Source organism: Mus pahari, chromosome 3, assembly GCF_900095145.1.
Source record: "Mus pahari chromosome 3, PAHARI_EIJ_v1.1, whole genome shotgun sequence".
In the NCBI taxonomy this organism is placed as follows: domain Eukaryota; kingdom Metazoa; phylum Chordata; class Mammalia; order Rodentia; family Muridae; genus Mus; species Mus pahari.
In genome coordinates, this window is record NC_034592.1 from 151038233 (window position 1) to 151050719 (window position 12487).

General features: G+C 51.0%; 1 protein-coding gene across 1 annotated transcript in view; it reads right to left on the bottom strand.

Annotated features, from left to right (window-relative positions):
- Atp9a (ATPase phospholipid transporting 9A (putative)) overlaps positions 1-6728 on the bottom strand; it is a 95346-nt gene extending 88618 nt beyond the window's left edge. Inside the window, exon 1 of the mRNA XM_021192206.1 lies at positions 6445-6728. Coding sequence (XP_021047865.1) covers positions 6445-6686 — 242 coding nt within the window. The 5' untranslated portion in view covers positions 6687-6728. The remainder of the gene's footprint in view (positions 1-6444) is intronic.
- Positions 6729-12487: the final 5759 nt, after the last annotated feature.

Genomic DNA, 12487 nt, shown 5'->3' on the forward strand with positions numbered 1-12487 from the left:
TTTTTTTTGGTTTTTCGAGGCAGGGTTTCTCTGTACAGCCCTGGCTGTCCTGGAACTCACTCTGTAGACCAGGCTGGCCTCGAACTTAGAAATCCGCCTGCCTCTGCCTCCCGAGTAGCTGTTTTCTTATAGAACCCAGAGCCGCCAGCCCCAGGGTGCCGCACCCCACAATAACTGGGCCCTCCCCATCAATCATTAAGAAAGTGCCTCTCAGCGGATCCTATCCTACGTAGGCACCCTCTTACCTCTCAGCTGAGGCTCCCTCCTCTCAGGTAACTCTAGCTTGTGTCAAGTTAACGCGAAAATTAGCCAGCACAGCCTATTTTACGTTTTAGATTTTTATTTGTTTTTTAACTATGAGTATGTGTGACTATTTGGGGATATGTGCACCTGAGTACAGGTGCCGGTAGAAGCCAGAATCTGGAATCACAGACTGTGAGCCATTTGGGGTGGGCCCAGGGGACACCAAACTCTGGCCCTCTGGAAAGAGAGCAAATATTCTCAACTTTGTTTGTTTGTTTGTTTTCGAGACAGGGTTTCTCTGTGTAGCCTTGGATGTCCTGGAACTCACTCTGTAGACCAGGCTGGCCTCGAACTCAGAAATCCACCTGACTCTGCCTCCCAAGCGCTGGGATTAAAGGCGTGCGCCACCACGCCCGGCTATTCTCAACGTCTGGGCCATCCTCCCAGCCTTTTTTTTCCCCCCTCCACGGAGACCGGGTCTCCTGTAGTCTGTGCTACAAGGTAGATGAGATGACAAACTCCTGATCCTCCTGCCTCAGCGTGCTGGGATGACAGCCATGTCCCACTACATCTCACTTTACACAGTGTTGGGGATGGACCCCAGGCCTTGGTGCATGCTGTAAGTATTCTGCCAACTGAGCTTATTTATCCACAGGGCCCCTCCACCCGTCTCCTGAGATAAGAGAGCTTACTCTATAGCTTGGTGTACTGGCTGGTTTTGTGTGTCAGCTTGACACAAGCTGGAGTTATCACAGAGAAAGGAACCTCCATTGAGAAGATGCCTCCATGAGATCCAACTGTAAGGCATTTTCTCAATTAGTGATCAAGGGTGGGAGGACCCATTGTGGGTGGGGCCATCCTTGGGCTGGTAGTCTTGGGGTCTACAAGAAGGCAGGCTAAGCAAGCCAGGGGAAGCAAGCCGGTAAGTAACATCCCTCCATGGCCTCTGCCTCAGCTCCTGCCTCCAATTCCTGCCCTGTGTGCGTTCCTGTCCTGATTTCCTTTGGTGATGAACAGCAATATGGAAGTATAAGTTGAATAAACCCTTGTCCTCCTCAACTTGCTTCTTGGTCATGTTTTGTGGAGGAATAGACTAAGACACCTCACCTTATCTAAAACCCATTAAATGGTGGGCGATAACCTGGAATTTATCCTTCTGTCCCCCAGAGAGCTATGATTATTGGTTCTCTCCATCATCTCTGGTTTCGTGTGGTGCTGGGGTTGAACCCAAGGCCTCCCATATGCTAAGCAAGCAGTCTACCCGCTGGGTCACATCTGTAGCGCCAGTAAAGCGATTCCTTGTTTCAGATACAGACGCGCTGTGTATGGACACATACGATATATAAGACACATACTTATTTCCACCATGAGCTCTTCTTTCTCAATCCACTTCCTACATAGAACACAGTGGTCTCCAAATGTTAATGCAGCAAACAGCAAAGCCTTCTTGTGAAAACGGGCCTCGAAAGCCGCGGCTAATATAACCTGGGAAACCTTCGGTCGGCTAGAACCCGGCTCCTTAGCTTCCCGCAGCCTCACACATGGTCTCACTCCAATGGAATGCTTTTACACACTAACAACAAAGTCACACGCCTCTAACTCTCCACCATCCAAGGCCCTCTCCTCTCAAAAGAACACCCACAGGATAGGCTGGGGATAGAACTCAGTTTGTGGGTGCCTGCTTAGCACGCGGGAAGCCCTGGACTCCACCCCTAGCACAGCATAAACTGGGCATGGTGGTGCGTGACTTTAATCCTAGCACTCAGGGTGCAAAACTCACAGCGTGAGTTCGAGACCAGTCTGGTCTACAGAGCAAGTTCCAGGGCAGCCAGGGCTACACAGCAAAACCCTGTCTCGAAATAACAATCAACAAATAATCAGAATTGTGGCCTGGATGCCCCACACCATCAGACCCAGGCAATGCCTGATGTATTAGTGCTTACTGCTGTAAACTTCGCGTGGGTTAAGTCTCAAACCACAAAATATATTTAATTTTAATTATTTCCCTTTTAAAGATGAAAAGAACCTATGGGGCTGGGGTGATAACTCCTAAGATTCCTGGAGGCTTGTGCAGAGGACAAGAGTGTAGAGCCAGCAGCCATGACAGTCTCTGACGCCAGTCCCAGGGCATCCAACACATTCCTGTGCCTCCACTGTCACTGCACACACATGAAACATGCAGGCAAATACCCATACACGTAAAATAAACATAAGACAGACAGGCAGACAGACCCAGATGTGGAGAATTTAAAGCAGGCTGGGAAACTGCAGTCGCCTTGAACCCAGCTCCCAGCCTCAGAGTCCTGGCAGCCAAAGACCTTTAACATGGAACGGAATGCGGCTCAACCAGAAGTTAAGCTCATGATGTCACCAAATGGCTTCCAGCCATGAGGTGCAAATGCCTTGCTTCCTGACTGGACCGTTCCAATGTCTTCCCTTCCTCAGGCTGATGCTCTGGGGCCAGCAGAGCCTCTGGAGGGATCTCTGTGAGCTGTCACCTTGTTCCTGTTTCTGTTTGAGACAAGGTCTCATGTAGGCCAGGCTGGCTTCCAACCCAAAAGCATTGAGCCCTCTCTCTCACCCTCCTGTGGGGATTGCCACGAGGCCCAGCAGAGACTCCACTGGCCAGTTCTGATTCAGGAAGACCTCTGTCTCCGTTTCCCAAACACCAAACTTCTCACCTTAGGCTGGAGAGACAGCTCAGTGGATACAAACACTGGCTGCTCTTGCAGAGGACCAGGCTTCAATTCCCAGCACCCACAGGGTGACTCACAACTGGCTGTACCTCCAGTTCCAGGCCGATCTGATGCCATCTTCTGGCCTCCTCAGGCACCGCACACCCATGGTGCACATATACATGGACAAGGAAACATACATAAAATAAAAATAATTTTTAAAAAAAATTGTGACCTAGCTGGCCTGGAACTCAAATCCACCTGCCTCTGCCTCCCAAATGCTGGGGTTAAAGGTATTTGCTACATCATCCACCTTTGCTTTAGTTTTTAAAGAAAAAGATTAGTGTTAACCAGACAGGTGGTGCACACCTATAATCCCAGCACTGGGGAATTGGAGGCAGGAGGATTAGGAATTCTAGGCCAACAATGGCAACATAGTGAGTTTGAGGATATCTAGCCTTGGTTAATGAGTCTTGGCTAATAAATGCCCTCTTCTGGCCTCTGGGGGCACTGCAGATATGGCGCGCGCACACATCCACCCACCCACACATGTAAAATAAAAATAAGCCAATCTTTATTTTGTGTGTGTGTATATATGTGGGGTGTATGTGTGTGCACACATGCAAGCATGTGGGGGTCGGTATATGTCTCAGTGTGAGGGGGAGTGTGTGCGTGGAAACATGTGTGCGCAAATGGTTTGCCTATGAATATGTACATGCACCATGTGTACCTATGAGCACAGGGGCCTGGTGCTCACGACGTCAGGAGAGGACTTCAGATCGGCTAGAACTGGAGTAATGAATGGTTGGTTCTGAGCCACCATGGAGGGAGTTGACAGAAATTACACCCGGGTTCTATATAAGAGCAACAAGTGCTCTGAACTGCAGAGCCATCTCTCCAGCCCGTAAATCAGACTTGAAAAGAAACAATATAGAAATGATTTACTTTATGTGTGTCTGGGTGCAGGGAAACACTAAGGTGTATATGTTGAAGTCAGAGGACAGCCTGCTGGAGCTGGTTCTCTGCGTCCCCCTGTGTCACAGGGTGCAGCTCAGGCCCTCAGGCTCAGCAGCAAACATTTCTTCAGAGCCATCTCCATGGGGCCTGTTAACTCTGGAAGTCAGGATTATAGAGCAGGATGGCCTCAAACTCACCAGAGATCCACCTGCCTCTGCCTCTGCCGGGATTATAGACCTGGGTCAACATAACAAAGTGATGTTTTGGTTTGGTTTGGGTTTTTTTTTTTTTTTTGGTTTTTTCGAGACAAGGTTTCTCTGTGTAGCCCTGGCTGTCCTGGAACTCAACTCTGTAGACCAGGCTGGCCTCGAACTCAGAAATCCGCCTGCCTCTGCCTCCCAAATGCTGGGATTAAAGGCATGCACCACCATGCCCAGCTCCAAGTGATATTTTTTCAAGCTTTATTTATTTATTATATGTAATTACTCTGTAGCTGTCTTCAGACACTCCAGAAGAGGGAGTCAAATCTTGTTACGGATGGTTATGAGCCACCATGTGGTTGCTGGGATTTGAACTCAGGACCTTTGGAAGAGCAGGCCGGTGCTCTTACCCACTGAGCCATCTCACCAGCCCTCCAAGTGATTTTTGTTTGTTGTCTTTCTTTCTTTCTTTTTTAAGACTTTATTTTATGTGAGTACACTGTAACTGTCTTCAGAGACACCAGAAGAGGGCATCAGACCCCATTACAGATGGTTGTGAGCCACCGTGTGGTTGCTGGGAATTGAACTCAGAACCTTGGGAAGAGCAGTCAGTGCTCATAACTGCTGAGCCATCTCTCCAAGCCGTTTGTTTTTCGAGACAGGGTTCCTCTGTGTCGCTCTGGTTGTCTTGGAGCTTGCTTGCTCTATAGACCAGATTGGTCTTGAAAATCAGAGATGGCCCTGCCTCTGCCTACTGAGTGCTGGGATTAAAGACATGCGCCACCACCCACTCATGATTTTCTTTAAAATATAAGAATCTGCCCTCCTCCCTCCAGGCCTCTGAAAGTCAAACCACACTCTACCCTGTAAGCTTTAACTTTTGCTCACACACTTCCGATATGCACTGACCAAGGTCCTCAGCCAGGACTTCCATTTAAAATCAGCAGGGGACCTTCGGGAAGACACAAAAGCTAGGCCGGGTAGCACAGGGATGTCATCCCACCTAATCTACCAGGGGGGCTGAGGCAGGAGTGTCCCAGGTAAGTCTCTCCTGTACTCAGAGAACATTCGGAGCCAGGAGAAGAATTTCAGTGAGACCCCCAAATTAAATAAAAGGCAGAAGAAGCTGAGGAGATACAGCTGAGCGTTTTACAGCTCTTGCCTGAGCCCCACCCCCAACACTGGGAAAGAAACAAAGACTCACACACAGACTCCATCACTGACACAGGACCTCAGAACACGAGGGCCCTCGGAGAAGCCCGCAAGCATCTCGCAGAGCCTCCATTATTTGTGTACGGCGCCCAATACCACGCAAATGCTACATAAAGCATCACGCGGGACCGCGGAGGGCAAGCTGGCACGATCAGGGCACAGGTCATTTCCATTCTTCACATTTCAAAAATCAGCAGGTGGCTGAATCTGTGAGCACAGAGGCCACCGTCGTCGAGACCCCAGATTCTCATTTCCTAGTCCTAAACGAGGTCAGGGATGGGCTTCTAGTTCCTCAGGGAAACTCCTAACCTGCACACCTACTACGCAGACCTTGTTTAAGTCAGATTTTCCTAACAATAACCTGGCACAGTCCCTGCATTTAACAAGGAGACACGAATCAACCGCGGCACATTAGCGTCTGCTGATCTTACTAATTAAAGTGGTTTTTTTTGCAGGGGCTGGGGTGGGGTTCCACGCAGAGCTCTGACGAAGTGTCTTCACAAAAACATATATTCTGGGGGATGGAGGAGGGGCGTGTAGCTCAGTGACAGCGTGGCTAACAAGGCTGGAGGACCGGGTTTGGTCCCTAGCACCATCAAACCCCAAAACAATTAAGAAAGCCAACAAACACAAATACCACCCGCAGGAAGTACGGGGCAGGAAACGTGGGAGCCGTGTTCCAGCACCTTCCCGCCCCCGCCCCCAGGCTTTCCGTTTCCGTTTCCCACTCCGTAGAATTAAGTAGAGCCTCCGAACTGAGGCCTCGGGGAAGCCAGGCACAAAGAGCCCACAAGATGGCAGCTGGTATCTCTCCTTCCTACACGGATACCTGCTTAGCAGCCCCACCCAGCTCCGGCGTCCGGAGTCCCAGCTCCTGGGAACCGGGGAGACAGCGCCGCAGGCCCCGCCCAGCCGCAGCGCCTTACCTGCGCGGCCCTAGAAACGCACCTCCCAGGTCCCACCCCCAGGGGCTCCGATTGGCGGCTGGAGGCGCGGCCTGGGACTCTGCATTCTCTCCAGCCCGACCTCTGTCCCCAGGGGATCGAGCCCGTCCCCGCCGCCAGCCCCTGGGGGGTTGGTCCCCCGCCGGCCAGGCCGGGCTCCCGGGGGCCGCGGCAGGTGTCCCCTCCTCCCTGCCCCGCGGCCCGGCCACTCACCCCGCGCGCGGCCTACTGTCCACCCGCTTCTTGTGGCGCACGGGCTGCAGCGGGATGCTGTCCGTCATGTCGCCGCCCGCCGCGCCCCCTGCGCTCCCCGCGGCCTCCGCGCCGCCCCGGGGCAGGGGGAGGAGGCGCCGGCAGCGGGCGGGCCGGGCCCGCAGCGCAGGGGCGAGGTCGCGAGCGCCGGGCCACGCGCGGAGCCGCCCGCGCGGCCCGACCGACGGACACGGCCGCACCATGGGCCCCGCTCCGCGCTGCGCCCACGCGCGCGCCCGCCCGCCGCCCGGGGCCGCCGCAGTGTCCCCGCCCCGGCCCGCGCCGCGCGCCCCCCACGCGCGCCCCCCCCGGCCNCGCGCCCCCTGCCGTGTCCGTGCGCGCGAGCGCGAGCGCGCGCCCCTGCCGCACTCACCCCACCCCGGGCATTCTCTCCAGCTCGCTCCGAGCCGTGCGCACGCACCCCGCCCTGCTCACCCCACCTCCACGCCGCGGCCACCCGCGCGCACAGCCTGCCTCCTCTGCTGCAACCTGCGCCTCGCGCTGGGGTCCCCCGAGTTTCGGGCCGGGGTTGGGGGGGAGAAGATGGGCAGGTTTTCGGACCCCCCCACACACACACCCTGTGACATTATTCCCACCCCTCGCTCCAGCTGCGTTCCTAAATCACAGTAACAGACTCACAGCAGCCTTCACCAAGACTCAGAGTGATCGCATGCACAGGCTCTGTGTCCGTCAGTCTGTCTCAATCTCGAAAAGGTTTTTGTGAAAATGAAAACACTCAGGGCGACAGAGAACAGCCCAGCATTTAAGAGCAGCCACCATTGCTTGACACACCTGCAGCTCCAGGGCACCTGCGCGGACCTGGCACACACCCACGCAGGCATATGCTATTTAAAAGAATAATGAAAACAAACCTTCTTTAAAAACCAGCACATAGGAGCTGAGTTTGGTGGTGTATGCCTTTGATCTCAGCACTTGGGAGGTAGAGGCGGGCTGAGTTCAAGGCCAGCCTGGTCTACAGAGCCTTGATCAGTCAGGGTTACACAGAGAAACGATGTCTCTAAATAAACAATCAATCGACCAGCATATAGAGGGCTAGAGAGATGATTCATTGGTTATGTGCACCAGCTGCACTTGTAAAGGGCCTGGGTTCGATTCCCAGCACCCTTGTGCTGGAATGTCGAGAGTCCAGCTCCAGGGGAAATGTTGCCCTCTTGTGGCCACTGTCGGTACTGCATGCATATGGTTCAGCCATACATGCAAAAAAAAAAAAAAAAAAGTAAAAATACACAAATCTTTTTAAAAATGAGTATGTATGTCAAGTCCCTCAAGATGTAACACCGTGTAACTACCATAAACGATGCTGGACTATGAGGAGCAGTTTCTGCTGATGTTTTCTGCCAGGGTCCCTATCTTTTATAGTATTTTCCCCATCGAGAAAGGATACCAAACAAACAAAAGGTGACTGAGATTCCCAAGAAATTCCCCAAGGAAGGAGGTATCAGAAGTACTTTTGAGGAGAAAGCACCATTCTTCTACCAGCTGAACTGGCTGGCTTGCTTCCTCTTGCTTCCTCTTCACATCAGGGCCAGGTCCTAGGTTTTGTCCCTAATATCAAGGCACGCACGCGTGCGCGCGCACACGCGCGCGCACACACACCCACACATACCACCACACCGTATGTGGCATGGCACACAGAGCTCAGTATGTGCATATAGGTAGACTCATTACAGTAAGAGAGCAAATCCTACCCCCGGACCCACATCTGTCCCCAGCTCCTAGACAGGGTCTCACTACAGAGCCCTAACTGACCTGGAACTCTAGATCAGGCTGGCTTGAAAGAAATCCACCTGCCTCTGCCACCCTAGCGCTGGGATTAAAGGTGTGTACTACCATCCCCAGTCAGCCAAGACTCGTAGTTGAATTTAGCGGGATCCTAAAGCTTCCAGGAAGTCCCAATAACCCTGCCCACTAAATCCAAATAACTAAACCCCTTTCACCAGCAAGGCACAGAAACTCCGAGCCGCCAGCACAAACCATGACGTCACCAGGGAGCAGGCCTGGGCTCCATGCTCCAGCCATCGGGGTATGGGTCAGGTCACAGCAGAGCCACAGCTACTGGAACCCTTTAGAGCACCAAGCAAATGCGGCCCCACATACATTCAGGCACCCTGGCCTCCGATAGCTACCCTCTCTGGGCCCAAACTGTAGCAAGAGCAGCTGGTCAGCCAGGACCCTGGAGGCTTCCAGCACCTTCCAGCTGTGAAACTCTTCCAGGCAAACCCCATGCTCTGCAGGGCTCCAGTTCCCTTAGTCAGCCATGAGCAGTAGCAGGGCTACCAGGCATACCAGAAGCACTGTGTGGGCAAGGCTCCAGGGCAGCAGAATGTACCTGTGTGCGACACTCTCCATAGGTAACCCAGACTGGCCTCAACTTCCCAATCTTTCTGCCTCAGCCTCCTGAGTGCTGGAACTCAGCCCTGCCTAAAACAAACTTTCTTTTCTTTCTTTCTTTCTTTCTTTTTTTTTAGTTTTTTTTCGAGACAGGGTTTCTCTGTGTAGCCCTGGCTGTCCTGGAACTCACTCTGTAGACCAGGCTGGCATCAAACTCAGAAATCCGCCTGCCTCTGTCTCCCGAGTGCTGGGATTAAAGGCATGCATCACCACACCCGGCTTTTTTTTTTTTTTTTTTTTGGGGGGGGGGACAAACTTCTTTTTTAAAGGCTTCATTCTCATAAGACAATCTCTGGTAGAGTAAGACACTTAAAGCCTTGGTATCCAGTGAATTAGAGGCTCTCCTGTACTACATGGGGAGTTCCAGGCTATCCTGAGCTACACGGGAAGACCCTGTCTCAAAAAAATAAAGGAAACCAGCCCAAATCCGTTCAGTGGGCTCTGTGTCTCTGACTCCTGGGTGTCTAGAAAGATCTTTGAATAAGCTGGTCCAGTCCACTCTTGCTTTCCAGAAATCAGAAATGCCAGCCAGCAGGTTTGTGACACACATGACTCCCTCCGTGCTCCGTGGACGGCAGGTTATGAACTGGACTATACCTGAGCCTCTTCCTTCAGGCCACAGAGCTTTGAGCTCTAAGTGAACCCCCCAAGCTGTAGGCTGCTTACATGTTTTTTTTTTTGATCTGATGAGTGAGCTGGCTCAGGTGAAGGCACTGTGGCAAAACAGTGATCTAGGTCCCACGCCCATGTAAAGGTTATTACTGAGAAGACTCCGCAGGGCTACCCTCTGACCCACGCCATTCACAGGGGCGCTTTTGAAGACGTGTGTGTACGTGTGCGCGTGCACAGACACACATACACACGCTCGTGAACAGACATACACATGTGCACACACTGGAGCACAGACACACCTGCACACACCAGCAGACAGGCACACACATGTGCGCACACATGAAATGACAGCTACCTATACAGCTCAGCAGTTAAAGGTGTCAGCCACCGGAGCTGAATGTCCACGATCTAGGTGGGAGGAAAGGGTCAGCTGCCACGGAGTTTCCTCTGACCACCACACTCACATATGGCTCGCACACACCCTTGAGTAATCACACGTAATAATACAACTTTCTTAAACTTTTTGAGTAGGGCATAGTGGTATATGCCTTTAATCACAAAGGTGGGCAGATCTGAGAACCTATATCTAGTAGGAGCTAATTTCGCTTATTTTCAAGCCAGGGTTTCTCTGTGTAGCTCTGGTTGTTCTGGAACTTCAACTGTAGACTTTGAATTCACAGAGATCTGCCTTCATGAGCCTCCCAAGTGCTGGGATTAAAGGTGTTCAACCCTCACTGGGCCTCCCCAATGCTAGGATCAGAAGTTTGGGACACATCATGCTTACATTTAATAATCCAATCCCTCTCTTTTGATTTTGGAAAGCAGTGTTTATAGGGCCACGCTGGGTAGCTACAGAATCTACATTCTTGCACTCTGTACCACGTACAGACTGACCTTGAATTTACCTTCTTCCTCAATTCCTAGTGTGGGGATGACGGGTGTGGACCCACGCCTGGCTTTATAACTACAATACTGTTGTTTCCAAAAAGTGTTCCAGGAAGTGCAGGGGAATGCAAGGAAGGAGTCTCGCCGCTCTCACTAAGGGCCTCTTGGAACAGTCCAGGCACTAAGATGGAGACTAGACTCAACAGGAAAGAAACTGTCCTTGGAAGGGTCTTCTGGAAGGTCGAAGGAGACCCCGAGAGAAGACTGGATATCCAATCTTGTCCACTGGCTAGGATAACCTAGACCCGAGTTAGCTTAGGGCTATGTGGTTATAAATGGCTGCCATGGAAATGCAGATGCCCTGTGGTTATCAGCTAGGTTTCCCGCCAGTTTGTAAATTCATTTCAACCTTCCTGATAGTGTTATTTAAGGGTTCTGCTTAGCCTGAGGGCTACAGGGTGAGGCAGAAATCCAATTTCTTGGAATTTCATTTTTTTCTCTGTTTTGAAATCCTTAGTGTTGTTTGCTATGCTGGGAGCTGTTTTTCCCCCGGGGCTTGATTCATAATTTAAAAAACAAACCAACCAACCAAAAACCCAAAGTACAAGCTGCCCATCCTCTAGGATGGGCTTGCAAGGTCTCCATGCCTCAATCCCGATGGCCTTGGACACAGGGCAGGTAACTCTTCTGTAAGAACATTGTTTCCTTGCTCAGCCAGACAGTCAAAAGCACAATCTACAGCAATCTCTAGGCAAGACTAGATAACCCCCAGCTCTGAGAGCCGGCCCTTCCCTTTCCTTATATAAAACCAATGCTCTTGATCATTTTTTGTTTGTTTGTTTGGATAACCAACTACAGAGAGCAGTCCCTGTACTGGCAAAGCCCCTTGCTGAGGGATGGGACTAAAGCAAGCAACAGGGTCGACTGGCTTACTGCTATTCACATTATGGACAGAACACAAGATCACAAAGTAGCTCCTTGGACAGGAAGCCCTCGCCACCCCCATTGCCCAGGCCAGCCTAGAACCACAAATTCCTAGTTCCTGTCATGTGAACATCATGCATGTCTGAAGAGTTAAATATTAATGGATCATCCTCCAATCTGTGCTACATTAGACCTTGTGTTAAAAAACAAACACAACAAAACAAAAAGCCACCCTTGCCACTCACCCCAAAGGGACTATTGTGAGTTCTCAGTCAGACGGGATACGTGAGATTTAAAATAAAAAACTGCGAGAAAGCTAAGGTTCAGCAACCAACAGCACCTTTGCCAAGTCTGATGGCTATGGTTCAATCTCCAGAACCCACCAGCGGGAAGGAATCCCATTAAGTGATCCTCTGGCCTCCGGAAGCCATCTTCTGCAAGCACGTGTGTGTGTGTGTGTGTGTGTGTGTGTGTGTGTGTGTGTGTGTGTCTCCCCATGGTGCGCTCAATGTAGTAATATAAACACACCCTCACACACGCCCCACAGGTCCAGAATGGACCTAACCGCATATATGTGTGTCAGACTCTAAAATTAATCGGGGGGAGTGCTTTGAAAGCAGAACATGCCGGGCGTAGTGGCACACGCCTTTAATCCCAGCACTTGGGAGGCAGAGGCAGGTGGATTTCTGAGTTCGAGGCTAGCCTGGTCTACAAAGTGAGTTCCAGGACAGCCAGATTATACAGAGAAACCCTGTCTCGAAAAAAACAGAAAAAGAAAAAAAAAAAAAAAAAAAAAAAAAAAAAAAAAAAAAAAAAAAAAAAAAAAAAAAAAAAAAAAAAAAAAAAAAAGAAAGAGAAAAAGCAGAACATACCAGAAAAACTTACACACGAACCTAATGGAGGGGAAAAAACATTCAGTTTATTTTCAGACATAACAGCATCAGCAGGTAAAACTATGGCGTACACATTCATTCACGGGGCGTGAGAAAACCAAGGCTGGTGTGTTCTCTGTAAGATACCCACTTCACAGTGTAAACAGGTGAACCGGGAACACTTTATCACGGGGTTCACTTACAATCCCAGAAGGAAAGGCACGACTTGGCGGAAAAAAAAAAAGACAAAAGTAACAACAAACACAAGTTTTGGATCCTAAAATCAGGTGCAACAACCC